The sequence below is a fragment of the Chelonia mydas genome, chromosome 8 (genome assembly GCF_015237465.2).
Source record: "Chelonia mydas isolate rCheMyd1 chromosome 8, rCheMyd1.pri.v2, whole genome shotgun sequence".
NCBI classification, from domain to species: Eukaryota; Metazoa; Chordata; order Testudines; family Cheloniidae; genus Chelonia; species Chelonia mydas.
In genome coordinates this window covers 85,786,178-85,812,559 of record NC_057854.1, presented here as the reverse complement: position 1 = coordinate 85,812,559, position 26,382 = coordinate 85,786,178, and the positions used below count along the sequence as shown (strand labels likewise).

At 40.6% G+C, this 26,382-nt stretch overlaps 1 protein-coding gene across 6 annotated transcripts in view; it reads left to right on the top strand.

Moving 5' to 3' along the window:
• Positions 1-26,382, top strand: part of LRRC7 (leucine rich repeat containing 7) — a 358,746-nt gene that overhangs the window by 77,456 nt on the left and 254,908 nt on the right. For all 6 annotated transcript variants that reach the window (XM_043520844.1, XM_027825894.3, XM_043520845.1 and 3 more), the window contains exon 2: positions 7,919-7,994. In XM_043520844.1, coding sequence (XP_043376779.1) covers position 7,994 — 1 coding nt within the window. In that variant the 5' untranslated portion in view covers positions 7,919-7,993. The remainder of the gene's footprint in view (positions 1-7,918; positions 7,995-26,382) is intronic.

Sequence of the window (26,382 nt, the reverse complement as noted above, 5' to 3'; positions counted from 1 at the left end):
TGCCCTGCCCCTGAGCTCCTGGCTGGGGAGGCTAGCCCCCAGTCCCTCCCCTGCTGTCTCCCCTCCCCTGCAACCTCAGTGCACTACACTGCCAGCACTCTGGCCTGCCGCTCCTGCCGGGCAGCACGGGTGGAGTGACTGGGTCCAGCTGGGCGGTGGGGCTGCGAGCGCTTGCCGCTCTGAGCATCAAGGTAAGGGGGTGGGGGGGAGTTTGGATAAGGGGCAGGGGGTTCCAGGGGGCAACCAGGGGACAGGGAGCAGGGGGCATTGGATAGGTGTGGGAGTCCTGTGGGGGAGCTGTCAGGGGGTGGGGGTGTGGATAGAGGTTGGGGCAGTCAGGGAGCAAGGGGTTGTATAGGGGTTGTGGTCCCAGGGGGCAGTTAGCGGTGGGGGGGTGGATATGGATCGGGGCAGTCAGGGAATGGGGGGGTTGGATGGGGTCCTGGGAGGGCGGGTTAGGGGCGGGGATCCTGGGAGGGGACAGTCAAGGGACAAGGAGCAGGGGGGGGTTGGATGGGTTGGGGGTTCTGAGTGAGGGGCAGTCAGGGGGCAGAAAGTGGGAGAGGGCGGGGACCAGGCTGTTTAGGGAGGCACAGCCTTCCCTACCTGGCCCTCCATACAGTTTTGCAATGCTGGGCCAAAAAGTCTGCCCACCCCTGTTCTAGGAGATGTTTGGGAATCACCTATTTGAAATCGTCATGAGCAAGCAATCGAAGTAAAAATGGTTATTTCCCTTCTCGTAACTGTTTTTTGAGGTGTGTTGCTCATGTCCATATCAAGACTACCCGCTTGCCCCTCTGTTGGAATACTCCAGCAAGAAGGAACTGAAGAGGCTGCAGGTACCTATATACATACACTTCAATGAAAGTGCGACTCTAGGGGGCTCCACATCTGACCCAACAGGTACCTCTAGGGGAAAAACCTTCTGACGACTGTGCACACGGCACGCACATACCTACTTGGAATGGACATGAGCAACACATCTCAAAGAGCAACAGTTATGAGAAGATAGGTAACCATTTTTTACATAACTTTGATCTCAGTTAGGAAGATATCAGTTATACATTCTGGTTGAAGAATAACTGAGGAGCTTACTTTTTGTGAGTCTGCTGGAACAAAACTGTGAACTAATAAGTGCTTAAATATACCCTTGAACATGGGTCTCTTTATTGGTTTTTTGATTTTCAAGTTCTTATGCTGCCACCGATTTTGCCACAGTATCTGAGTGCCTTGAAATTAAAGTATGAGCAGTGTGTATCTGGAAAGTGTTCCCTTAGCTGAAGGCATGTGGCAAATACTATACTGAATGGTAGATCTGGTGTTGGATCCCAGTGACCATGAGCATAGTGAGTAAAGTTTTTTCAAGACGGGCCCCTGACTGGAAAAATCAGCATTACACAATTCATCTAAATCAGCTGCTGCACCTCCTAAGTAAACATATCAAAAATCTTCCCAGTATTCGTCCTGCATTAAAGAAAAGTTACACTCAACGTATGCCCCTCTCTGCCTGTCTTCTGAAGCTGCCCTTCGGTTTTGAACATATGGACTAGTGTCATTTTTTGAGATTTTTTTGGCTTTTTAAAAATTCATTCTTTTCAACTGTAATTGTTCTGGAAGATAGAATAAGTATGATGATAAGAGACTTGGCTTTATTGCTGGTTTTAAAAAGTTGCAAACCTTTCAAAAAGTTGTTTGTTTTTGAAGCTTTAGAAAATAATAGATTTCAAAATGTTTTGTGAATTTTTTTTAAAATAGGCCTTTTTCTGACCAGAAAGCTTCAAATTCTTCATTTGAAAAATTTTGACCATTTCTATTTGATCTTTCTTTTGTTTTTAGTGTTCACAATAATTACTCTTTTAATGCATGGATTTGTTAGTTTCTACATTGTGACAAAGCTCTGTCCTTGCCTCCATGGGTCTCGCGTTTCCTGGCGGATTTCGCTAGTCTCAGAGGCTCACTATGACCCTCCACGTAACCCTTCTTCCTCTAGAGACAAGGGTCACAGTGTACTGAGCCATTTTCATCATAAGCCAGCAAGGTAGGTGAGGAGAAGTTATCCTTCCTTGCACAGTCTCTGTTGTCTCCCAGTCTCAGTGATTAATCAAGGGGCAAAGGTGTCGGGGAGGGAGCCCGGGCCCACCCTCTACTCTGGGCTCCAGCCCAGGGACCCTAATAGTATCAGCTATGGTAGCTGACCTTTTAGAAACATGACATGTACAATTCCCTGGGCTACTTCCCCCACAGCAGCCCTCACTTCCTCAGACTCCACTTCACCCTTACCTCAGGGCCTCCTTCCTTGTGCCTGATATGGTGTGTACTACTCAGCCTCTTCAACAGCACAACTTCCTCTCACAGCTCCTGACATGCACACCCACCTGACTGACTAAGAGGCTTTTAACTAGTTTCAGCCAGCCCCTGATTGGCTTCAGGTGTCCCAATCAACCTAGCATTCTCCCTGCCTTCTGGAAAGTTCTTAATTGGCCCCAGGTGTCTTAATTGACCTGGAGCAGCTTCCATTTCACTTATCCTGGTACCAGGGATTTGTTTAGCCTGGAGCTAATATATCTATCTCCCACTACTTTTCTATAGCCATCTGGCCTTGCCCTGTCACAACATACACAGGCTTTGGGAGCTCTAGTTAGAATTTGTGCTGCTGAAATACATTAGCTTTTGGTTTGGAGAAGAAATCAGACGATTTTAAGGGAATATTCAATTTTTCTTTACCCAATTTAGTGTACGCAGTAGGATTGTTTAGATTTTATTCTGAGGTTAAATGATATATGTAACAAAATATCATCTGAAATTTATGGAACTGAAAAGGGCATATTTTCAGTTATATTATTTTTTCTATTGATTGTCTAAGATTCTTACTTTTCTATAGTTCTTTCATTTCCCCCCCAAAAACTGAAGTTTTAAACCAAAAACTGATTCATCCACTTTGGGACTAGCTTTCCTTTTGTTTGTAGTCATTTGCTAGAAACATCTGGCTAGGAGTATCAGCTTGTGCTCCTTACTGAAAATCATTATATTGTTACATTATATGCCATTTTCTGTCTCCTGTTAAATCTTCTATTTTGAGTGTTGATTGTTCATCTTATTGCCTATAGCAAATTATGTTCTACATATTAAATAAGATTATAAACTTTATTTCCATATTGCTAAAATGAATTGAGATGTTTTGCTTATTTTTAAATAAGAATAAAATTAAGCTTTACAAAGAGTCATTCTTCTTTCTGAAAATGTTAACTGTAATATTTTTATGTATCAGTAGAGATGGAGCCTTCCATAGAGTAGCTGACTAGTTGATCTGTATAGTGTGCAACTTAAAAAAGCCTAACAAACAGGGAAATTTTTTAAGAAGCCAGGGATTTTACATATAGGTGAGTGGCTGCATCATAATAATCAGTACATTATGTGGGGGGAAACAATGAGGTGTGCAATTATTATTAATTTAATTATTTAATCATTAACATTCTTTATTTATTTTTGAAAGAATATGACCTGAATATACATTTACAAGTCTAAGAATATCAATATATATGCTCCAATTATGATGTGATCCACTGATCCTCATCTGCTTTTAGCACTTACTGGAAGTGGAGTGTCTCATGGATTATGAAATGCTATAAGAATGTATTAAATTTAGTTTCTGGAATCCTATTGTTAATATACAAACAAGGGGCCTGCTTTTACTTCCACTCACTTCAGTGGGAGCACTTGGATTGTGGCCTATGACATCCTACAAATAAAATCACCGGTATCAGGCGTCGGCCCTGATTCTTCTGTCACTTGCACTGGAGTCAGGCAATTTATGCTGGAGTTAAACCTGCAGGAGAAGAATCAGGCCCAGTTTTTTTGGGTGGGGGGGTAGGAAAATGATTGTGCAAAGAACCACAGTTACGTTTCTGTGCTTAACCGCCTCCCAGTTATTGAATCTTCCCAATCGAATAAAAATATTTAATTGAAACACTGATACTGATTTTTTGAAATATATTCCATGTTATGTTTTGCCAAGTCAGTTAATTTAATTAATTTTTCCATAAGCTTGGAACTTCCTAAAATAATAGAGGTCCAGATTCAGCATGCATTACAGAACTCAGTGGGACTACTCATGTGTTTAATGTTAGACACATGGGTGCTGGAATGGGGGTACCAGGGGACCAAGGCTCCATCAGTTTTTAGAATCATAGAAACATAGAATATCAGGGTTGGAAGGGACCTCAGGAGGTCATCTAGTCCAACCCCCTGCTCAAAGCAGAACCAATCCCCAATCAAATCATCCCAGCCAGGGCTTTGTCAAGCCTGACCTTAAAAACTTCCAAGGAAGGAGATTCTACCACCTCCCTAGGTAACGCATTCCAGTGTTTCACCACCCTCCTAGTGAAAAAGTTTTTCCTAATATCCAACCTAAACCTCCCCCACTGCAACTTGAGACCATTACTCCTTGTCCTGTCCTCTTCTACCACTGAGAATAGTCTAGAACCATCCTCTCTGGAACCACCTCTCAGGTAGTTGAAAGCAGCTATCAAATCCCCCCTCATTCTTCTCTTCTGCAGACTAAACAATCCCAGTTCCCTCAGCCTTTCCTCATAAGTCATGTGTTCCAGACCCCTAATCATTTTACTTGCCTTAAGGGTGAGCAGGGGCAAAGAGAAGTGAGCAGGGGGGAAGGAACGGTTTGGGGGAGGGCAGAGTGGGGGCAGGACCATCGTTCTGGCGACCGCGGCCCTCTCTCTTCTAGGGAACTTCCAGTACTCCTGGGTAGGCACATGCTGAATTGGGGGCGGGGGAGGGATTACTTCCCAGTACACTGGTGGATGCTGTTATGGACTGTATTTGAGCTTTTTTTGAGGGTGGGGGAATTCTTTGTCTTATATGTTTATATGAACACACACGGTACTACTGGTACACATGCTTCAAATACTACTAACATTTTGTTACACTGTACCACAGTACTTACAATGGATAAGGCTCCAAATCTGTCAATGCTCACTTTTTTTTTATTTCATGTTTCTCTCTTTTCCCTTATTACAATTTAATTAAAGTTGTAAACAAAAGACAACTACTTTACTGCAGCACACAAATTGGAGCTGGCATTCTAAACTTTACAGGTACACTGCTGAATTTCCTTGCCGGTACCTATTTTAGGGTAATTTATAGGAGAAGCAGTAGTGACACCTGTAGTTAAGGGGGGGGTCTAAAATTTTCCATTTTAACCTATTTTTAGTTGTGTAACTTTCACTGAAATTATTCAGTGCTTCGTCTCTGCCTCAAATTGTTGTTTTAAGTTTGAGCAGATCTGTTGCAACTGTGTCTGAGAACGGAACTGGTGAAAAATAGATCATTGTCCTTGTGTTTAAACACATTTCCTACCATAGTTTTGAACCATTCTAGCACTTCAGAGGATCTGGGAGGAGGAGGGTTGTGTAAAGTTGAAATTTGTCAAGGATCTAGTTATAACATCAAAGTAGTACCTTTTGCTATCCCAGTGAAATTTTGTTCAGATTAGCGTGAGTTATATGCAGCAGGAAAATCACCATTTGTACATGCTCCATAGAATTAATTTTCTGAGTATTCCAACTGCACTCAGAATGCTCCCAGGCCCCACTGATGTGATCATGTAATTAAAAACTGTAGCATAATGTAGAGACGCAAGGGGGTAGAATTAAAGCTTTCTTTGGCATTTCTTAACTTTTAAGTGCTTGACTTTGCAACATTCTTTTTAACTAACCTTTTTTTTTTAAGGAAGCTAATAAAAGTATTATCAAACGCTGCCATTTTGTCATTCAGGCTGGGGCATAGAACACCTAAAGATTGATAGCCGAGAGCAACAGCACTGGCTTTTCAAAAGGCTTTCAAATAATGTTACTATATGTATAGGCATTCTTTAAAAGCCTTTTGAAGAGTAATTTTCCCCTGGAGGTTCACTAGTGAACAACAATGTACTGTACCAGAAAGGAGACAGCATCTGTAGAAGACTTTTAAAAGTTGCTGTTTTTCTTACCCAGTTTATTCTTGAAATACTAGCAAAAACAAACAAACAAACAAAAAAACCCTAATCCTTATACTTATTTTATTTTATTTGCTTGAGGTGTATTTTATTTTCAGGGTGTGTATCTGACTTGAAGTGTGGGTGATTATAACTGGCTACATATGTATTGTTCTATCGTCAAATGTTAGTTTAAAGAATCCTGAAGAATAAATGAACAGCATCCTGGATTTAGTTACTGGTTTAGTTTTGCCTGGCTGGTCCTGTATTTTTTAGCCCTTTCAGTATTCCAGTGGCTGACCTGTTGAATGTCTCTAGGGTTTCCTATAGCTGGGCAGTCCCTTCTCATCCCCATGTGCCTCTCTCCCCTCCCTGAATGCGTTGTGGGTTAAATGCATCAGTAAAGTTCATATTAGGTATAGCATTCTCTGGGGACGTTGTATGTAATTCACTTGTATCTAAGGAAGGTATATTTTGAAGCCTAAACAGACAGTGGCCCTTCTTGTTTGTAGCAGGAATTACTTTATTGCCTTGAGACTAGAGCTGGTCGAAACTGGAATTTCTGCTCCACAGGTGATACTGACATTTCAGCATTTGTTTTCAACTGAGTCAGACCAAAACCAAAAAAAGTCTCAATTTCTCATTTCCTGTGAAACAAAATGTATATAAATAATGCATTTTGGGTCAGACAGAATGCTCAATTTTGAAAGGCTTCGTTTTGATTTTGACTTTGTTTCTTTATTGTAATGTAATATCAAATAAATTTCTTAATGAAAAATTGTTTCAAAAGCAAAACATGAAAACATTGCCTTCTGATAAGGTTGAAACAGTTGTATGCAGTACAGTTGTAGCTGTGTTGTCCCAGGATATTAGAGAGATATGGTGGGTGCCCAATAAAAGATATTACCTCACCCACCTTGTCTCTCTAAGGTTGAAACAGAACATTTCAACCTTATCAAAATGCCTTGTTTATTTTTCTAAATGAAATTTAATTAAAATCAACTTGGAAAGTTAATTTCTATGAAATGGCATTTTCTTACAAAATGTTACATTGGAAAATTTAAAACCAGCTCTATTTGTAAAACTTAGAAGTCAGAATTCCTGGAATTCTCTGTCCACATGTGGAATTTGCATGGCCAGAAATTCAGGTAGTTGCATGTTACCAAACCAGAGAAGCTGCCAAAATGATAACTAAAGAGGGTTGAATTTTTTCTTTCAGAACTTTTTTCGAAGGAAGTAATTTTTAATTTTTTTTATGAAACCATGTATTTTTGTGGAAAGTTTATTTTTTTAAATTTTCTTAATATTTTTCCAATGGGAGAAAAAGAAAACAAAAACAAGAAGAAAACCTTTTTCTCAAAACTGAAAACTTTTTTACACCCCCTTTTTTTTCTCCCCCTCCCTTTCTCATAATATTTTAAGCCAGGCTTATGATTTTTTTGGATTCTGGAGGTTGGCAGTACTGTTCCTGCCACTATTCCAACTCCCTCTATACACATTCCCAGCACTTTAAATATTCCCTCTTGTCTTTTTTCAGTTGTCATGGCATAGGAGTTTGGAGTGGATAGGTGAGACAAGGGTAACACACTAGATCGTGGGCCTTACAGAAGGGTGAGAAAAGGATTGCTAATTGAACGATTTTGCACTGGACTTGAGATTTGGCCATTAGTGTTCCCATTTTTTTTAGAAAATATCTTTTTCCCAACCCTCCTTCCTGCCCTTCCCCCCAAGTTTGCTTGTTTAGATTGAGTAGCCTCAGTGAAACAGTGGTGCATGTAACCTAACAGGCGGGAAGCTTCCCAGCATCACACATTTGTTATTAGGACTTCTTTCACAGTATTCTTTTCAGCACAAATTCTGACCTAGTTATACTCACATGGGGCCTGTTTAAACACAACTAATTAAAATTTACTTCTTTTTTTTTTAAAGGAACGCACTACGTGAAAAAACCTTGAGTCAGAATGATCGCTACCTAGACGTCTGCAGCTACAGGAACTATTAGCAAGTAGATACTGCATTATTTTGATATTCATAAGTATTTATTTAAAAATTAACAATATTTTTACAATCTGATCTGTTTTAATTCTGAAATGGTGGTTGGCATTAGTATTATCATTTTAATATTTAAACAAAGAGGGGAGAAAACATTAATGATTAATTTTAATAAATGAATTGATAACATTATTTTAGTGCTATATAATATATGGAGTGTCTCTTTCTGTCCTGCAGGATGTTAAGTTTCAACTTCTTTCAAGATACTCCTGGTCATTTTAATCTTAATTGTACTCTTACTATTTATCCCAGTTAAATCCACTCAAGTCGTTGAAACTATTCCAGGTTTATATCTGTATAACTGAGCTTAAAATGTTTTTCTGTATCAATTACTATTTCTCAGATCAGATCTGAGAAGACACATTTTGTGGAAATACCAACAGGATCACCTCTGAGATGCCCACTAATGCTCATTTTGCAATGATCAGCTTTTTACACTTGGCTTGTAAACATTAAATATATTTTGGAAGCTTACGTTTTAATGAATCTCCGTGCAGACAAAAAATACCAATATGCTAAAAGGGTTTGCTTTATTTTTATCATTACTTTATGACATTTTCAAGGAGTGAAATATGAGGGATTATTAGAGAACATATGGCATTTAGATGAGTAGGAATAAGTGAATTAGGAAACTACTGCATTGAACAATAAGCAAGAAAAAGTGACAGTTTGTCAGAAAAACCTTTTCGATTATCTTTATTGGATCCTGGTAATATGTTTAGACTTATTTTTCATGCAGTTATTTTTTTTCTTTCTGAAATGTGATCTGTGTGCTTTGATAATTATCTAAAAGTGGCAGCATCAGTTTGTCTGTTTTTACCCCATCTCAGAGTTTCTAATTTTCAAAAACTTGCAGAATATGCAAGGATGAATTTGGTCAAATAGCTGTTGTTCAAATGCCCTGTAATCCAAACTCTGAAAAATGAGTGATCTAAGAAAATATGATAAAGTTTTGTACTCAAACATAAACACTAGATACGGTGGAAACTTTTGTGTCAGATGACAAAATATGCATACTGCATTTTTAGTATTAAAGTTATTCAACACAATTTGTTTCACAAAGGGAATTCCTCTAGAGCAGAGGTGGGCAAACTACGGCCCGCGAGCCACATCCGGCCCGTGGAACCGTCCTGCCCAGCCCCTGAGCTCCCGGCCAGGGAGGCTATTTCCTGGCCCCATCCCCACTGCTCCCCCTCCCCTGCAGCCACGCCGGCAGCGCTCTCGCCTGCCACTCCTGTCGGGCAGTGCGGCAGGGTGGCTGGCTCCGGCATGGTATGGGGTTGGATAAGGGGCAGAGGGTCCTGAGGGGCAGTCAGAAGACAGGGAGCAGGGCACGGTTGGATGGGGCGGAGGTTCTGCGGGGCGGGGGGCAGTCAGGGAACAGGGAGCAGGGGGAGTTGGATGGGGTGGTTAGGGGGCGGTTAGGGGCGGGGGTGTGGATGGGGGTCGTGGCAGTCAAGGGACAAGGAGAGGGTGGGGGGGACAAGGAGAGGGTTGAATAGGGGGTTGGGTCCCAGGGGGCGGTTAGGGGCAGGGGGTCCTGGGAGGGTGTGGTCAGGGATCAAGGAGCAGGTCGGGGGTTCTGAGGGAGGTGGGAAGTGGGAGGGGGTGGATAGGGGGCGGGGGCCAGGCTGTTTGGGGAGGCACAGCCTTCCCTACCTGGCCCACCATACAGTTGCGCAAGCCCGATGTGGCCCTCGGGCCAAAAAGTTTGCCCACCCCTGCTCTAGTGGTAAACTTCTATATAGGCTTGAAAAATCAAATTAACTTTGGAAATATGTCTTGCAATATTTATACAGTAATTTTAATAACAGCTATATAAACAGACTGGGCCAGATGCTCAACTGTTGTAAATGGGCCTAGCCTATTGCAAAATGAAGGTAATGAAGTTCTGCTGATTTACACTAGTTTGGGAAACCAGTTTCATGTCTAAGAAATGTAACTGAAGCTGTATAATCTACTCTCAGTGAGGTACTTTCTCTTTTTTTAAATAAAACATTAAGTTCTCCTCCTGCCGCACCTGGACTTTTTAGTTAGGCTCCATCAACAAGTCAGATGTCCTGTATTGCGGGAACTGCTGCCTCCATCATCACACTTCATAGTTAGTCCCTGCCCGGTGAACCTGACATCAGGGTAAAATTTTGGCCCCACTGAAGTCAATGGCATTGTGTAACTCCACTGAATTCCGAAGAGTGAGTGAACAGCCTCTTGAATATAGTTAACTCCACTTGTATCTCAGTATGCGTTAGGCAGTATCTGACCCTGTATTGCTCTTGGCAGAACTTTGACAGTTGCTTTTGCTGTTAATTGAGAATGGAATTGTATTTTTAGGCTTGCCTATCAACACTGAGACAGTATGGCCACACTTTACACTGCTTTGCACCTTATGGACCTGTTTCCTCATTGCATTACTTCAAGTTTAGATTGATGTAACTCCAATGGCTAGAACTAGTCTAAAACTGGAGTAATTCATTTGTGAATCAGGCCCAGAGTTGTCATTACATTTATGCAAAGTGGATGTAAAACACTAACATCCTGCTTATGTAAGGTTTATATCCCTTTTTCATTCATTTTGCACAAGAGTAAATGACTACACACAGAGTGTGAGGCAGTGGATAATCAAGCCCACTTAGGGCCAGATCGAACTGAGCTTGGCCAATTTGCACCAGCTGCGCTCAGCTTGTCCAGAGTTTTTGTATAAACTATTCTGTTTAATATGCAGGATATGACAGTTCATTTTATGAAGCAATACAAATTCAACCTGCAACTACATAGATTAATTTTTTGATGTAAATGTAGTTATTTTACCATTCATCTTTATTCTTTATCTTCAATCAGATGAAATTATTTATAATTGGAGAAACAAAACAAGAAAGATGAAATATCATGGGCATCCTTCTCCCTCTGAAAGCGGAGGAGGAATCCAGGGAACCTGTGAAATAACTTAGGCCTTAACCTTGTGAGTTACAATGTCTGTGGGACTCAGGGTAGGAACAAGGATCTGCCACTACACCAGGGGTGGGCAAACGTTTTGGCCCGAGGGTGACATCTGGGTGGGGAAGTTGCAAGCAGGGCCATGAATGTAGGGCTAGCGCAGGTGGTAAGGGTGTGGGAGGGAGTGCAGGGTGTGGGAGGGGGTGCAGTGTGCAGGAAGGGGCTCAGGGCAAGGGGCGCAGGAGGAGTGTGGGATGTACGAGGGCCTCAGGGCAGGGGATTGGGGTGCAGGAGGGGGTGTGGCAAGCGGGAGGGGGCTCAGGGCTGGGGGTTGAGGTACAGGGAGGGATGCAGAGTGCGGGAGGGGGCTCAGGGCAGAGGGTTGGGGTGTGGAGTGCAGGAGGGGTTTGAGTGTGGGCTCCCCCAGTGCTACCTCCCCTGAAGCTCCCATTGGCTGTGGTTCCCTGTTCCGGGCCAATGGGAGCTGCAGGGGGCAGTGCCTGCAGGCGAGGGCAGAGCGCGGAGCCCTCTTGCCCCCCTCCTTCCCCAGGGGCCACAGGGATGTGGTGCCAGCCGCTTCCAGAAGCAGCCAGGGCAGGCAGGGAGCCTGCCTTAGCCCCACATCGCCATGGGGGTGGCAATCCTGCAGGAAGGATCCAAAGCCCTGATGGGCTGGATCTGTCCCAAAGGCCATAGTTTGCCCACCCCTGCTCTACACTGTAACTTGTAGGATGGGAGGGTTTGTGTGTGTGTGTGTGGGGGGGGGACTTTTTATAAAACTACATCTAAAGCAATATTGATGACCATGTATTATGTGAAATATAAATTTGCCATTAGAGATGTGTAGGGCCTTACCAAATTCACAGTCCATTTTGGTCAATTTCACGGTTGTAGGATTTAAAAAATAATAAATTTCATTATTTCAACTATTTAAATCTGAAATTTCACAGTGTTGTAACTGTAGGGGTTCTGACCTGAAAAGGAGTTGTGGGAAGGTTGCAAGGTTATTATGGGGGTGGGGGTGGTACTGTTACCCTTACTTCTCCTCTGCTACTGGTGACTGCTCTGCCTTCAGAGCTGGACAGCTGGGGAGCAGCAGCTGCTGGCCGGGAGCCCAGCTCTGAAGGTAAAGCCACCACCAGCAGCTGCACAGAAGTAAGGAAGGCATGGTATGGTATTGCCACCCTTATTTCTGCACTGCTGCCTGCAGAGCTGGGCCCTCAGTCAGTAGCCACCACTCTCCAGCTGCCTAGTTCTGAAGTTCTATTGCCACCTTTACTTCTGCGCAGCTGCTGGCAGAGTGCTGCTTTCAGAGCTGGGCACCCAGCCAACAGCCACCACTCTCTGGCCACGCAGCTCTGAAGGCAGCGCAGAAGTAAGGGTGGCAATACCGCGACCCCCCTAAAATAACCTTGTGACCCCCTTGCAACTCCCTTTTGGGTCAGAATCCCCAATTTGAGAAATGTTGGTCTCCCCCATGAAATCTGTATAGTATAGGGTAAAATACTCATGAGCGATGGAATTTTACTGACTGAACTCCCAGTGTAGAGAGCACTGTATTGATGGGAGGGCTTCTCCCATCGACATAGGTACTGCCTATCAGGGAGGTGGAGTACCTACACTGACGGGAGAAGCTCTCCCATGCTGTAAATGTAGACAAGCGGTCAGTACAGTAGAATCTCAGAGTTACAGACACCTCAGGAATGGAGGTTGTCCATAACTCTGAAATGTTCGTGACTCTGAACATAACACAGCTCTGGTTCCAGCAGTTAACACTCCAGGCCAGGTTCCAGAGGCAGCTAGGTAGCTTCCTTGCAAGGTGGAAGGGAGGATGGTGGTGAAAACAGAGCATTCCTGCCTCCCCCCCCCCGCAGGCGAGGGAACGGCACCCCCCCGCCCTTCACACACACACCCCCAGGCCAGGGGAGAGGGCATGAAAACAGCACTCATGGCTTACAGGAAAGCAGCCAGACTCTAATGCTGCTCCTACTCCGGCTGCCTTGGGCTGGCAGCAGGGGCTCACAGCTTTGCCTGAAAATCTCAGCATCTTCAATTCCTAGGTGTAAGTGGGTGCCCTGGGGTAGCCCAGATGTGCCTACCCTTAAGATGCAATATAGGCACTGTAAAATATTTGCTTTTTTATGTGTCTCTGCTGCTGCTGATTGGTTACTTTTCACATGGTGTCCAGTTGACTGGTCAGTCCGTAATTCTGGTGTTCGTATCTTTGAGGTTCTACTGTATTATGAGATCAACTGCTTTTCACCATAAAGGTGACCTGAAGGGAAATCAAACTTTGATTTAGGCCCTTGTTTATTGCTTGATAAAAGAAGGCCTGACTGTTTGTTTTCCACTTCCTACCAAAAAAAAAATCTGCATATTTTAATATTGCATATTCACATCTGTCTATAGTGTTTTTAGCAGACAAATATCACCACTTACATCAAGCAAATAAAACACAACATGTGAGGGTGTGCTTTTTATTTAGAATTTTTATTACACTCTGTTAAAACGATATATACATTTTAAAGTGTATGGTTACTTGCAAAATTAGAGCCGATCCAATTTCAGATTTTGAACAACCCCCTATATTTTGGTGTGGACTGGTGTATAATATTAATTATACATTGATGAGCCAATGTATTATGCTAATCTTGGATTCTGATGACATATTGTTAGTTTATCAGTGATAGAGTCAAACTTTTTTAGTAACCTCAACCAAACTTATAAGTTTGCACTCAGTTGTACACACACAATATTTTTATCTATTCAAAACCCCAAATTTGTACTTAAAATACTTGCACATGCCATATGAGAGGATGTGTGTAAACGCACAAGCTTGGGGGAGGGATTGCACTTCAGAATTGTGGGTATACATTTAAAGGCTACTTATGTGCATATAACAATGTGTAGACCTATTTTGTGTAATTTTTTAAAAAATTGCTGAAACTGTGCCATAGGAGGTTAGCTGTAGCACACTTCACGGGATCTCCCAACAAGGTGAAAAAATTTCATACGTTGATATGTTAAACTGATTTTTTCAAAACTGTCCCTTTAAAAAGGAAAGAAATAATTAAAGGAAGTTGAGGGAACAATTTGTTCCATAAGTCCGTAGGGATTTCTACTTTGTAGATCAGAATGGCATTTATAGTAGTTGAATTTAAATCCAGAAGACAGTTACTTTTTTTGATCCATTCCATCTTGTCTATATCATAAAAGATAAGTGTGTGACAATTAAATGTTTTTATTATAATTCTGTCTATTGTATATGATCATGAATGTCACAATTTTAGTTCAATAAATCCCATGGTGATCTTGGTCTATGGGAATTTTCAAACTTAATACACTTCTTTATTTTTAGAGGGTATGTGTACATATATCCGTGCTTTGACACCCAACTAATCTGAACTAGAAATAAACAAAAAGTGCTAAATACAGAACAATAGGTCTGATTCACCACTATTCACTGTAGTTTTTACACTCGTATAACCATCAGAATTAATGGCATGACATTAGTAACACTGGAGAAATGTCATGATGAATCAGGCCCAATAGGTGTTTTACCTTCTGGCTAGGGTGTGAACAGGGAGAAACATTCTTTAAAATTATAATAAACTGGGTTGAGATCTCAGATGAGATGCCATCTTCTGTTGCCTATTCGCCCACCTTTCCCACAAGCACCTTCACGCTTTCTGGCATGTAACTTTTACTCATGAAATGTCTTCTGCATTCTATTCTGTCATCTTTCACATCCTCCCTCAAGACCCATTTCTACTATGATGCTCACAGTAAATTGCTAATGGATAAAGACCAGGCATGTGACCAGTAAGGATTACTGATATCATTAATATCTTTTTTTAACCAAAACAAATTTTTCTTACTCAAAACTAGCTAATTGTACACCTAGATAACCATATTCAATAGACAGTGTGGATGAGGTAATATCTTTTATTGGACCAACTTCCATTCGCTAGAGATACAAGCTTTCAAGCTTCTCTCTCTCTCCCTAGCCAACAGACATTGGTTCAGTAAAAGATATTACATCACGCACCTTGTCGCTCTAATATCCTGGGACCGACACAGCTACAAGTACGCTGCATATGTTTCTCTTACTAACAAGAACTTTTTATCCTTTCTGGTTACTTTTGCCCTTATTTTCAGTTTCCCACGCCCTCCATTTGTGTTTTGCCTACTTGATGCATCTTTTTTTAAATTATATTGCCTGCTGCAATGAGTTGACAATGCTTGGTTACTGTATTTTTGTTCAGGGCCTCTCACAGAGGGCCTCCAATTTCACTGAGGCCTCTGAGTGCTGACGCAGTACAAATAAGTCATCATAATTATACCAGGTTTTATGGGGCACTGTTGTTTTCACTGATTTTTTTGAACAGTAGGATGGAAAGTTAAGGGAAGAAAATAACTTGTCTTCACTCATCTGAAACTGATATCTCAGCTGCCAACGCTTCTGTTGATTCACTTACATTCTCTTGTTCCTTCAAAAAAATTTTAGACAGCTCCCACTGAGAGGATGACTGTACATGTAGGCTAAGTATGAAATCCTTTACTTTACTATAAATTAAAAAGAAATCAGCCAATGCCTCTAAAGAGAAACATTTTCCTTCTAAAATTCAGGATAACAGTTTTTAAAATATTGGAAGAATCAGAAGCTTTCATTTACACCAGTGTAAATCTGGAGAAGCTCCATTAATTTAAGTGGAATTGGTCTACTTGTCTGTAGATTGTGTCTGTGTGTTCACACAGGGATACAGGATTCAAATTTAAAAGGAATAATGGTACTCTTTTTTTTTTTACTCCCTGAGCAATGTTGAGCATAGGAAATAGCATGGAGTAGTTAGAAAGACAATGAATAGACTAAAAAAAGTGAGTCTGCCGTAGGTACTCGGAGTATAAGAAGTGCAACTGTACAGCTTTGTAATATTAAAACAGCTGTCATTTTTTCTGATATGGCAAATGCACTAACTTTTTCATTAATATGTTGTTGTAATTGTATTGTCCCCTAAAACACAAGTAATGAATGAAGTATGTATGTACATCCTTAGAACATGACTAGCACTGGCCATGTTAACTCTTGCAAGTTGGCATTTGGACCAATCACCAACTTAGAGATACTTATGTCTTCCTTTTAATTAGTCATATGCAAAGTGTACAAAGTGCAGAATTTTCAAGAAAGAGAAATATCAGAGGAGGTATTTTTCTACTTGTCTATAAAACAGTTGCATTTTGAGGTAATTGCATCCAGTGTGGATGAAAAAAATAACTAAACTAAACTTTTAAATGTTTTAAGATTCCTTTTCTGACTCCTTGTTTCTCTACCTGACTGCCTGCAGAGTTTGATATGTGAGTTACAAAAATATTTTTTTAAATGAAACCAGAGGCCCTATTATTTTCTAACTTGGGTGTAAATCTGGAGTAAATCCACTAGTCAATGAAGTTACATCTGTATAAGTGGAAGGAGAATTGAGACCCAGGAATTTATCTGTTTCAGATCTAAGGGTCAGATTCTCCTTGTTACAGCTGAAGAGAGGAGTGAGTACAAAGGAGCTGTTTGGGCCACTGCAAACCTGAGGCCAGTTCTGTATAGGCCCAGTCCCTGGCATAGTTTAGAGCAGCCTTAGCCTCTTTAAGCTGTAACATAATGCTCTAAATTATATCAGCTGCAAACGGCTTCCCATGGCTGATCCAACAGCTTGGGATAGCTAGAGTATAGGGCACTTCGTCTGTGCCCTAGACCTGTGCCCTGCAACAGGAGCTCATAGCATGGTAACAAAGGGAGTCACTGTAATGGCACAATATCACTTTAGTGTCCTGTCCCCACCCGCCACCCCACCCCAGAAGAGGGGGGAGGAGCTAACATTTCACTTTTGCCTCTCAAGCCATCTGTTGTTAATTTGCGGATTTCTCATTGTGACAGAGGTGGGGAAGTATTTGAAAGCCCTTTGCTGCCTGGAATTGACAGGAGTGTAGAACTTTTTACATTCCTTTTAAGTAAGGACATTCTGCCTAGCTTTTTATTTTAAAAGTTTGTAAATGGCTATTATGTGACTATAAACAGTTACCTGGAATATAGTAGCTGCTCCTGATTCTCATCTGCTGAAATTTATTTTTGTTTTCCAAATTAAGTGGTCATTAAATAAATAAAAATCGATAGCCTGTAAACTTGCCCTTGCACTCTTTCTGTGCTTAGAAAGAATAGTTAAATATAATGTCTGACAAAAAGGAGGCAATGGTGTACATGTAAAACCTTCAGTTTACGAAGCACAGAGAGGAAGCAAATGGCATGATGGCAAGAGCTAGCCATGATGTCAAAGGGGAAGAGAACTCTGGTGAAAAGATGTGTATTCTGCACAGCTTTATTGATTCTCATAATTGAGTGCAGACTTTCTCATGGATCCCCTACGTATACTGACATGGTAGAACCCACTCCTCACCTCCTCCACAAGGCCACCATCCCTGCATAGCTAAAAGGGACATGCATGGAAGATGCAACTAGATATTTTCACCAGTAGTAGCAATGGTATAACTTTAAAAGAATTCACACTGGGAGTTTGACTCCATTTTCAATATGAGGAAACTTAATATAAAGAATCAAAATATGTTTACATAATATATTATGTAATATGCTATTAGTATAATAAATTGCAATATCGCATGTAACGTTTTAAAGTCACTAATGAACATGTTCAATACCTTATTTCTAAACTCTGAAAAGTTATGAACAGATTAACATAAGTCTGAAAAGATAAAATAAAAACAAGCTACCTTAATGGTGAATTTGGGAAAAGTAAAAAGCTTGATTTGATTAAGGAGAGAGAACAATGGATTTTTCAGATCTTTTATCAATCAAGTTAAGAGCCCTTTTAAACATACCTGAGTATTTCTTTCTTAATAAGGTCATCTGAAGTTTTGATTGAAAAGTATTATTATTATCATCCAGATTTAAACCATAAAGTGAGTTCTGCTGGCATTATAGTCTGTTTTAAAGACTTTTTTTTAAATGGCTATCCAGTCTGAAAATGGGCATTATGGAAGCATGTACCAGCTACAATTTAAAATTTTCTAGGAAGATAGTTGGTGATCATCTTTTTCAGTAGGCCCTAGAGATCTTCCATTTAACAACAAAATAACTTTAATTAAATGTTTACATAACTAACATAACAGCAACTAGGTCCTGGTGTTGATTGCAGCCCACAGTCCAGAACCCTGCCTTCCAAAATGGAGGATGACCTTTGCTCTTTGCAGCTAAACCCATCCTTACATAACAGCAGCTGTTCCACACATCCTTCTATTTTAATAATAAAAAAAAAGAATAAGACTGTGAAGGCTGCATATATATATGCTTCAAAGCCCCAGTCTTGGTTTCTCCAATATAGTAGTACTGCACCTAATTCCTGAACTGACATTTTGCTGTAAACTGAACCATGTGTACAGAAACGGTGCTGCAAATCTGGTTCTAGCTTTGACTGCTTTGGAATATTTTTTAATGCTCCTTATTGCTCCTCCTGAAGTTATGTCTGTTCCCCAACTGTCTGGTAGGTGATCTCTAGTCCCTCTTTTAGAAGCAGCAAAATAGCTTTCAGGGTGTTGTTCCTCTTCTCTGTTTACCATCTGCTTCCCTTGATGAGAAGGAGAAATGGGCTTCATGGCAAACTGTGTTCAAATTTTATTTTTTGTCATTCAGGCTGAAACTGAGACCTTCACATTTGGTCCCAGATGTGGATTCAGTGGCAATGAGTTCATTGGATTCTGAGCAGCGAATATCCATAAGCTTCTTAGCTGGCAATGCTGTGTTCACCTACCCATCCCTGTGGGAGTTGCACTCTTGTGTGGAAAAGGAGTTTCTCAAAGTTTCCATTCTTTGCAGGCTCACAAACTGTGCAGACTCTATCAAAATCAGTACTGTCCATGGATGAGAGCAGGAAACTCTTGGGTGAAAAGCACTGTCCACACCAATTATTAATCTTAACTAATGTAAAGCTTTGATAAGGAAACTTTAGGACAATATATTACCATCTTAATCAAGCTAAAGCATAAGTAAAGCAGATCGAATAGGATACATCAATCAATTACTGGCGGTGCATGTAGGCTGTTTCTGTCATTGTCAGATCCGTGCTGGTTTGATCTGGTATAAGTCCTGCCTTGCTTCCCACCCTCCCCCACTTTGCTAAACACATCCTTTCATACCTTGCTTCATAATATCACACAAATACAAATTATTAAAACTACATCATCTATAAATATTTTATTCTGAATATATTTCTAATATATTTTTACTTATCCTGCTAAAACTCTAATTGGTATTCCTTATCTATCTTTTTAAACCACTGCTTTCATATATTTATTATTTCTTACAACTCTTCTATTATTGTTACTTATCTCAGTTATCTGCTTTTTGTGTCCTTGGAGTTGCTGGCTAGTTCTCCCTAGTCTGTTTCATTAGGGAGCTCTACATCTAGCTAGTAAATTGCACATTTGTCTGGTTGCTTCGCCCTGTTATCTACACAGACCGAGGATCCACTGTAGATAAGACACAAACCAACTTTCTGATTTTTTACAACCTTTGAAATCTGTGTTAACAAGAAACACGGAAAGCAGAAAAGTTCCCTTTTACATTTTCTTATAATATCTACTTCTATAAGATTATTTAATATAAATTTATTTAGTTCATTATACATTTCTTTACAAAAGTATTAAATATATCTAGGGTCTCTGCACCAACTACAGTCAATAATAAGGCCACTTCACTGGCTGGCACTATTCATTTTATCTGCATCCACTTCAGTCATATGCAACAAGGATTTCTGTTTCAAACTCTTCCATGGTTCCTCCACATTCCCCCAAACCTTACTCCTGGTGGTGGTTTCCAGCTGTCCATGCTTAGTGGGTTTATATGTGTAGTTCAGGTATCTGGAATTGCTGTGAAAATTCTTTGATTGCTCTTAAATATATCTATATATCTATACCATGTGGTGGTATTCTTAGTAAGGTATGGAGCAATTGTATTTAACACTTTATGTTATTTTTATTTGTACATTACATAAATTACAAAACAACACCCCAAACTTGGAGTTGACTGCATCCCCTGCATTTCAGAACCCTGCCTCACAAAGCGGAAGATGACCTATACACAGGACAAATTTACAATACCCCCAAATTTACAATACCCTAGGAGTGGTCAGTGAGTAGGGTTGTACAGTTAAGGCTCCACCCATTCCCTGTCCCTCCCTGTACATTCCTCGCCTACCTCTGCAGTTAAGGGGGGGAGCAAATGGACCACTAATCTCTTTATCATGAAAGTTGAACTTACAAATGTAAAATTATGTACAAAAATACCCGCATTCAAAAATAAAACTATGTAAAACTTAAGAGCCTACAGGTCCACTCAGTCCTCCTTCTTGGTCAACCAATCACTGAGACAAACAAGGTTGGTTACAATTTGCAGGAGATAATGCTGCCTGCTTCTTGTTTACACTGTCACCTGAAAGTGAGAACAGGAGTTCACATGGCTCTGGTGGAGCTGGTGTTGCAAGATATTTACATGCCAGATGCACTAAAGATTCATATGCTTCAACTACCATTCCAGAGGACATGCTTCCATGCTGATGATGGGTTCTGCTTGATAACGATCCAAAGCAGTGCGGACCGATGCATGTTCATTTTCATCATCTGAGTCAGATGCCACCAGCAGAAGGTTGATTTTTCTTTTTTGGTGGTTTGGGTTCTGTAGTTTCTGCATCAGAGTGTTGGTATTTTAAGACTTCTAAAAGCATGCTCCACACCTCGTCCCTCTTCAGATTCTTAAACCTTGGGTCGAGTGCTGTAGCTATTTTTAGAAATCTCATATCAGTACCATCTTTGCATTTTGTAAAATCTGCTGTGAAAGGGTTCTTAAAATGAACATGTGCTGGGTCATCATCTGAGACTGCTATAACATGAAATATATGCAGAATATGGGTAAAACAGAGCAGGAGACATACAATTCTCCCCCCAAGGAGTACAGTCACAAATTTAATTGACACATTTTATTTTTAACATGCATCATTAGCATGGAAGCATGTCCTCTGGAATGGTGGCCAAAGCATGAAGGGGCATAAGAATGTTTAGAATCTCTGGCATATAAATACATTGCAACGCCAGCCACAATAGTGCCATGTGAACACCTGTTCTTACTTTTGAGAAGTGGTGTTATCCTGTTGCTGCTGAGAACTTCGGGCTCATTACTGAGCTGAGTCGTGCTGTGAGGAGGGAGACAAAGGTGGGTCAGAGCCAAATATCCCAACCCTGGGCCAGCCAAGGTCATCAGCATAGAAGCATGTCCTCTGGAATGGTGGCCAAAACATGAAGGGGTATATGAATGTTTAGCATATCTGGCATGTAAATACCTTGCAACGCTGACTACAAAAGTGCCATGTGCATGCCTGTTCTCACTTTCAGGTGATGTAAATAAGAAGTGGGCAGCGGTATCTCCCGTCAGTGTTAAGAAACTTGTTTGTTTTTAGCGATTGGCAGAATAAGAAGTGGGACTGAGTGGACTTGTAGGCTCCAAAATTTTACGCTGTTTTGTTTTTGAGTGCAATTATGTAACCAAAAAAAATCTGCGTTTGTAGGTTACACTTTCACGATAAATAGATTGCACTTCAGTACTTGTATGAGGTGAACTGAAAAATACTATTTCTTTTGTTTATCTTTTTTACAGTGCATATGTTTGTAATAAAAAATAATAACATAAAGTGAGCACTGAGCACTTTAATTGAAATCAATATTGAAAATGTAGAAAAACATCCAAAAATATTTAATAAATTTCAGTTGGTATTCTGTTGTTATAAGTGCGATTAATTTTTTGAGTTAATCACGTGAGCTAACTGCGATTAATTGACAGCCCTAATAGTAATATAAAGTGAGCACTGTACACTTTGTATTCTGTGTTTTAATTTAAATCAATATATTTGAAAATGTAAAAAGCATTCAAAAATATTTTAAATAAGTGGTATTCTGTTATTTTTTAACAGCACGATTAATCACTATTAATTTTTTTAGTTGCTTGACAGCCCTAATTACAACTGAAGTAATATGACATTGTAACAAGCTGGCCTTCTCCCCAGCACACAAAAGGACCCACAGCCACACCCAGAGTCTTTCCAGTCAGTTTTATTTTCCCAACATAAGCAAAACTAACAAAATCAATTCCTCAGCCCACTCTGGGCTACATCCCCTGTACCATCCCCTTTAACTCTGTCCTTCCTGCTTCAAGGCTTCCTGCAGAAATCTTCCATGCTCTGTTCACTGAGCACTCTCATGCCAGACTTTCTCTTTGGAGGCTTTTTTCACCCGCAGATTCCCACAGCTTCCCCTTCCCAGGTGACTCTGGCAGTCTTCCTGCTGCTCCCGCTTCACTCACCAGGTCTCACTCTGCTCTAGGCTCAGCGTGCTCTACTTTAAACCTGATTGGGGCCAGTCCTCCTGTGTGACATCTTCAAGGTGAAGCTCTCACCTTTGATTCACTCCTGAAATCCTCCCCGTCTCCTGCCTCCACTTCTCTCACTGGTTTCTTCCAAGAGAAAATTGACAAAATATGACATGAACTTCTCTCTCCTCTCTGCTTGCCTTCTTCTTCTCCTTTTTTCTTCCCCCACTACAACTCTCTCCTCCTCTTTCCTGTCGCAAATGCGAACATTTTGTCTCATCCAATCCCTCCACTCGCCCCAATGACCCCATCCCATCTCCTGATCTCCCTTGCAACCTACTGTCATTCCCTCCCTTACTCTTCTCCTTAATCTCCCACTCTTGTTTGGCTCTTCACCTCATGATACAAGCATATTTAGTATCTCTCGTCTTTAAAAACCTGTCTTTGTCCATACTCCCCATCTCCCTTTTCCTTTTTATCACTAAGATCCTTGAATGCCTTGTTTACAGTCACTATCTGGAGTGCCTCTCCTCCAATTCCATTCTAGATCCCCTCCTATGCAGTTTCTACCTCTTTCACACCACTGAAGGCACTGTCACCAAAGTCTCTCATGATCTTTTCCTAGCTGAAGCTCAGAACCAGTACTCCATCTTCACCCTCCTTGAGTTGTCATAGAATCATAGAAATGTAGAACTGGAGGGACCTTGATAGGTCATCTAGTGTCCATTCCTCTGCAAAGAGGCAGGACTAAGTATTCACATTCCTTACAGGTGTTTGTATAATCTGTTCTTAAAAACCTCCAGTGATGGAGATTCCACATCCTCCCTAGGTAACTTTTTCCAGAGCTTAACTGTCCTTACAGTTAGGAAGTTTTTCCTAGTGTCTAACCTAAATCCCCCTTTCTGCAATTTAAGCCTATTACATCTTGTCCTGTCTGCAGTGCGTAAGGGAACAACTTATCATTATGCTATTTATAACAATCTTTTATGTACTTGAAAATTGTTACAATGTCCCCCCTCAGTCTTCTCTTCCTCAGACTATGCAAACTGATTTATTTCAACCTTTCCACATAGGTCACACTTTTAAGACCTTTCTAGATGCCTTTGACACTGTAAACCATGCTCTTCTTGAAATTTGTCCCTTAGCTTCTTTCTTTATTAAGTCAATGTTATTCTTTCAAGTATAGCCCTTGACACTAACTATAACTTTGGTTTCAGAGTAGCAGCCGTGTTAGTCTGTATTCACAAAAAGAAAAGGAGTACTTGTGGCACCTTAGAGACTAACAAATTTATTTGAGCATAAGCTTTTGTGAGCTACAGCTGACTTCATTGGATGCATTCAGTGAAAAATACAGTGGGGAGATTTATATACATAGAGAACATGAAACAATGGGTGTTACCATACACACTGTAACCAGAGTGATCACTTAAGGTGAGCTATTACCAGCAGGAGAGCGGGGGGGTGGGAGGGCGGGGGCGGGGAACCGTTTGTAGTGATAATCAAGGTGGGCCATTTCCAGCAGTTGACAAGAATGTCTGAGGAACAGTGGGGGGGGGCGGCTGAGGGGGGGATAAACATGGGGAAATAGTGCTTTTCCCCGTACTTCCCTGACATCACCATGTGGGAGGAGATTCCCACAAACATCCACAAAGCTACCTTATCATCCTCCTTCAAATCCCTCCTTCAAACTCGTTTTCTAGAGGGTCTACAAAAAGTTGACAATGGTGAGGCTGCTGGTGGCCAAGAAGCGTCTCATTATTTTCCTGTATTATCGTCTGTCTGTGTCTCTGTCGGGTCTGAATAGCAGTCTGCATGATGAGACACTGCTTAGGCGACTAAAAATGTGCCAAAACTTTAGGGTATATACCCTACACAACTCTCTGTACGTCCAGGCATGTACAACAGCATGTACTGTTGTTAGCAGTGTTGTGTCCTGCTGGTGGAGTTTTGTCCTGCTACAGTGAAAGGCTGCAGCTCCAGCAACTCCCTGCTGCCAGTCTTTCTCTGCTGCCAGTGTCGTTCATTGCTGCATGTAGCTACACTCTGCAACGTGGATGCAGCCTGCTTTTCACTGTGGCTTGTAGCTACTCATATCCTACGTGTCACCACCAGTGTAGACAATATCTTACAATGTAAGCTCTTTCGGGCAGGGACCATCTTTTTGTTATATCTTTGTACAGTGCCTAGCACAATGGGATCCTGATCCATAACTAGGGCTCCTAGTCCTAGGCACTACTGTAATACAAATAAATAATGATAACAGTGAACACAGTTCAGGAAAAGTATTCATAAGAGGACTTATAGATTGAATACAGCAAATTTCATATTCTGTCAGTGTCAGTTAACAATTATAGTTAGTGTCAAGGGCTATATTGGAAAGAGTAACATTGACTTTGATAAACGTCTGGAATTACTGTCACCAGAGTAGACTGTACTACACTAGAAGTTTGTGTATATTTATGAGTGGATGCCAGTGGGCTGTCTCTGTTTTCTTATAGCTAAGAATTAAACAAGCAAGTGGGTGGATGCTAAAATCTTACTCTGTGGTTTGTCCATGTACTTCTCTGTGTTGTTTCATACAGCAAGAACTTACTCTGACTTTTAGCATTTATGGTAATTACTTAAGGAAAGTATCTTGGTCTACTTGTGTGCAATCTCTAGCGGAAGAATGCCTGGTCATCTAAATGAGCTGAGACAAGGAAGGGCATTATGTTTAATAAGAGTGGATAATTTAGCAATTAAAAGTATGGCTCCTGGACAAAAGCACCAATGAGCAATGGAAATACTGTAAAAGCAAAAAGGACTCATACTTGCTGGGAGAAAAAGTACCAATAAGACTGTATCTTCCAGAATTATTCTGGAAGCAACAGTTACTAAAAGGCCAGTTGACATGTCACATCAGGCAACTACTGTATTTCTCAACAGAAAGAACTAGACATCAGCTTTGGTTGGTAAGTCCAACCCATGATGAAAAGGACAAAAGTTGTCACCAAAGACAAGGGTAAGAGAGACTGCATAATTGGGCATAAAAGGACTGATTATACTCTACAAATTCCTGGACCTTTTTAAAAGCTTGACATTCCAGTATTCTAAATCTCAGCTTTTGATAGCTCAGCTGTGAGAAAAAACAGAATGTTTGTACCATAAGAACAGCATCTGAATTGATTTAAACACCATTGGAACAGATTAGTTATAAGAGGGAACATATTTAAGAAAATGTAGGTATGGGGTCTCTACTGGTGGGAAAAACAATAACTATTTTAAAGTTAGATTAATAAGCAAGTAGCTATTTTGAATACTCAGGACAACTTTTTGTATCCCATGAATGAGAAATGAATTTAATTCCTACAGCCTTTCGTGAAAATGACTCTTTTAGACTCATTGTCATTGGGTTCACAGATTTCAGAATCCATTATTTTTAGGCTTGGAAGGATTAGATTTTTATTAGTAAATGTTGGTAAACATCAATTTCAGCATACACACAACATAGCAAAAAATATTTCCATCACTGATGATAAAAATTTATAGATAGGCAAAGTAAGAAAAATGCTGCTTGATAAATCAGTTGATTTATGGATATTTATTTTGTATATTTTGACATGTGATGTTGACAATTTGTGTTTTAATGGTTATGAAGCTTAAGTTTTTGAATTGCACTGTCTACCATCATTAATTATTGTCTGACCCCCATAATTTCCCACAACAGTGAACATTTAAATTGATCAAAATGAAAAAGCCTATACCCCATAATTTGCACAATTGTGAACATTTAAATAAATAAATCTTAAAAAATATTTAAAAATAAACATATAATTGGTCAAAATTATACAAAAATTGAATTTTGCCTAGCCTAATTAACTGGTGATTTTATGTGGCTGATTGTATTTATTCTGTGCTTTTTCCATAGCTACAAAGATTATCATAATAAGACTTAGTGAGAATTCATTCTTTCCATCAGAGTGGGGTAAATTCATGATTGATATAACAC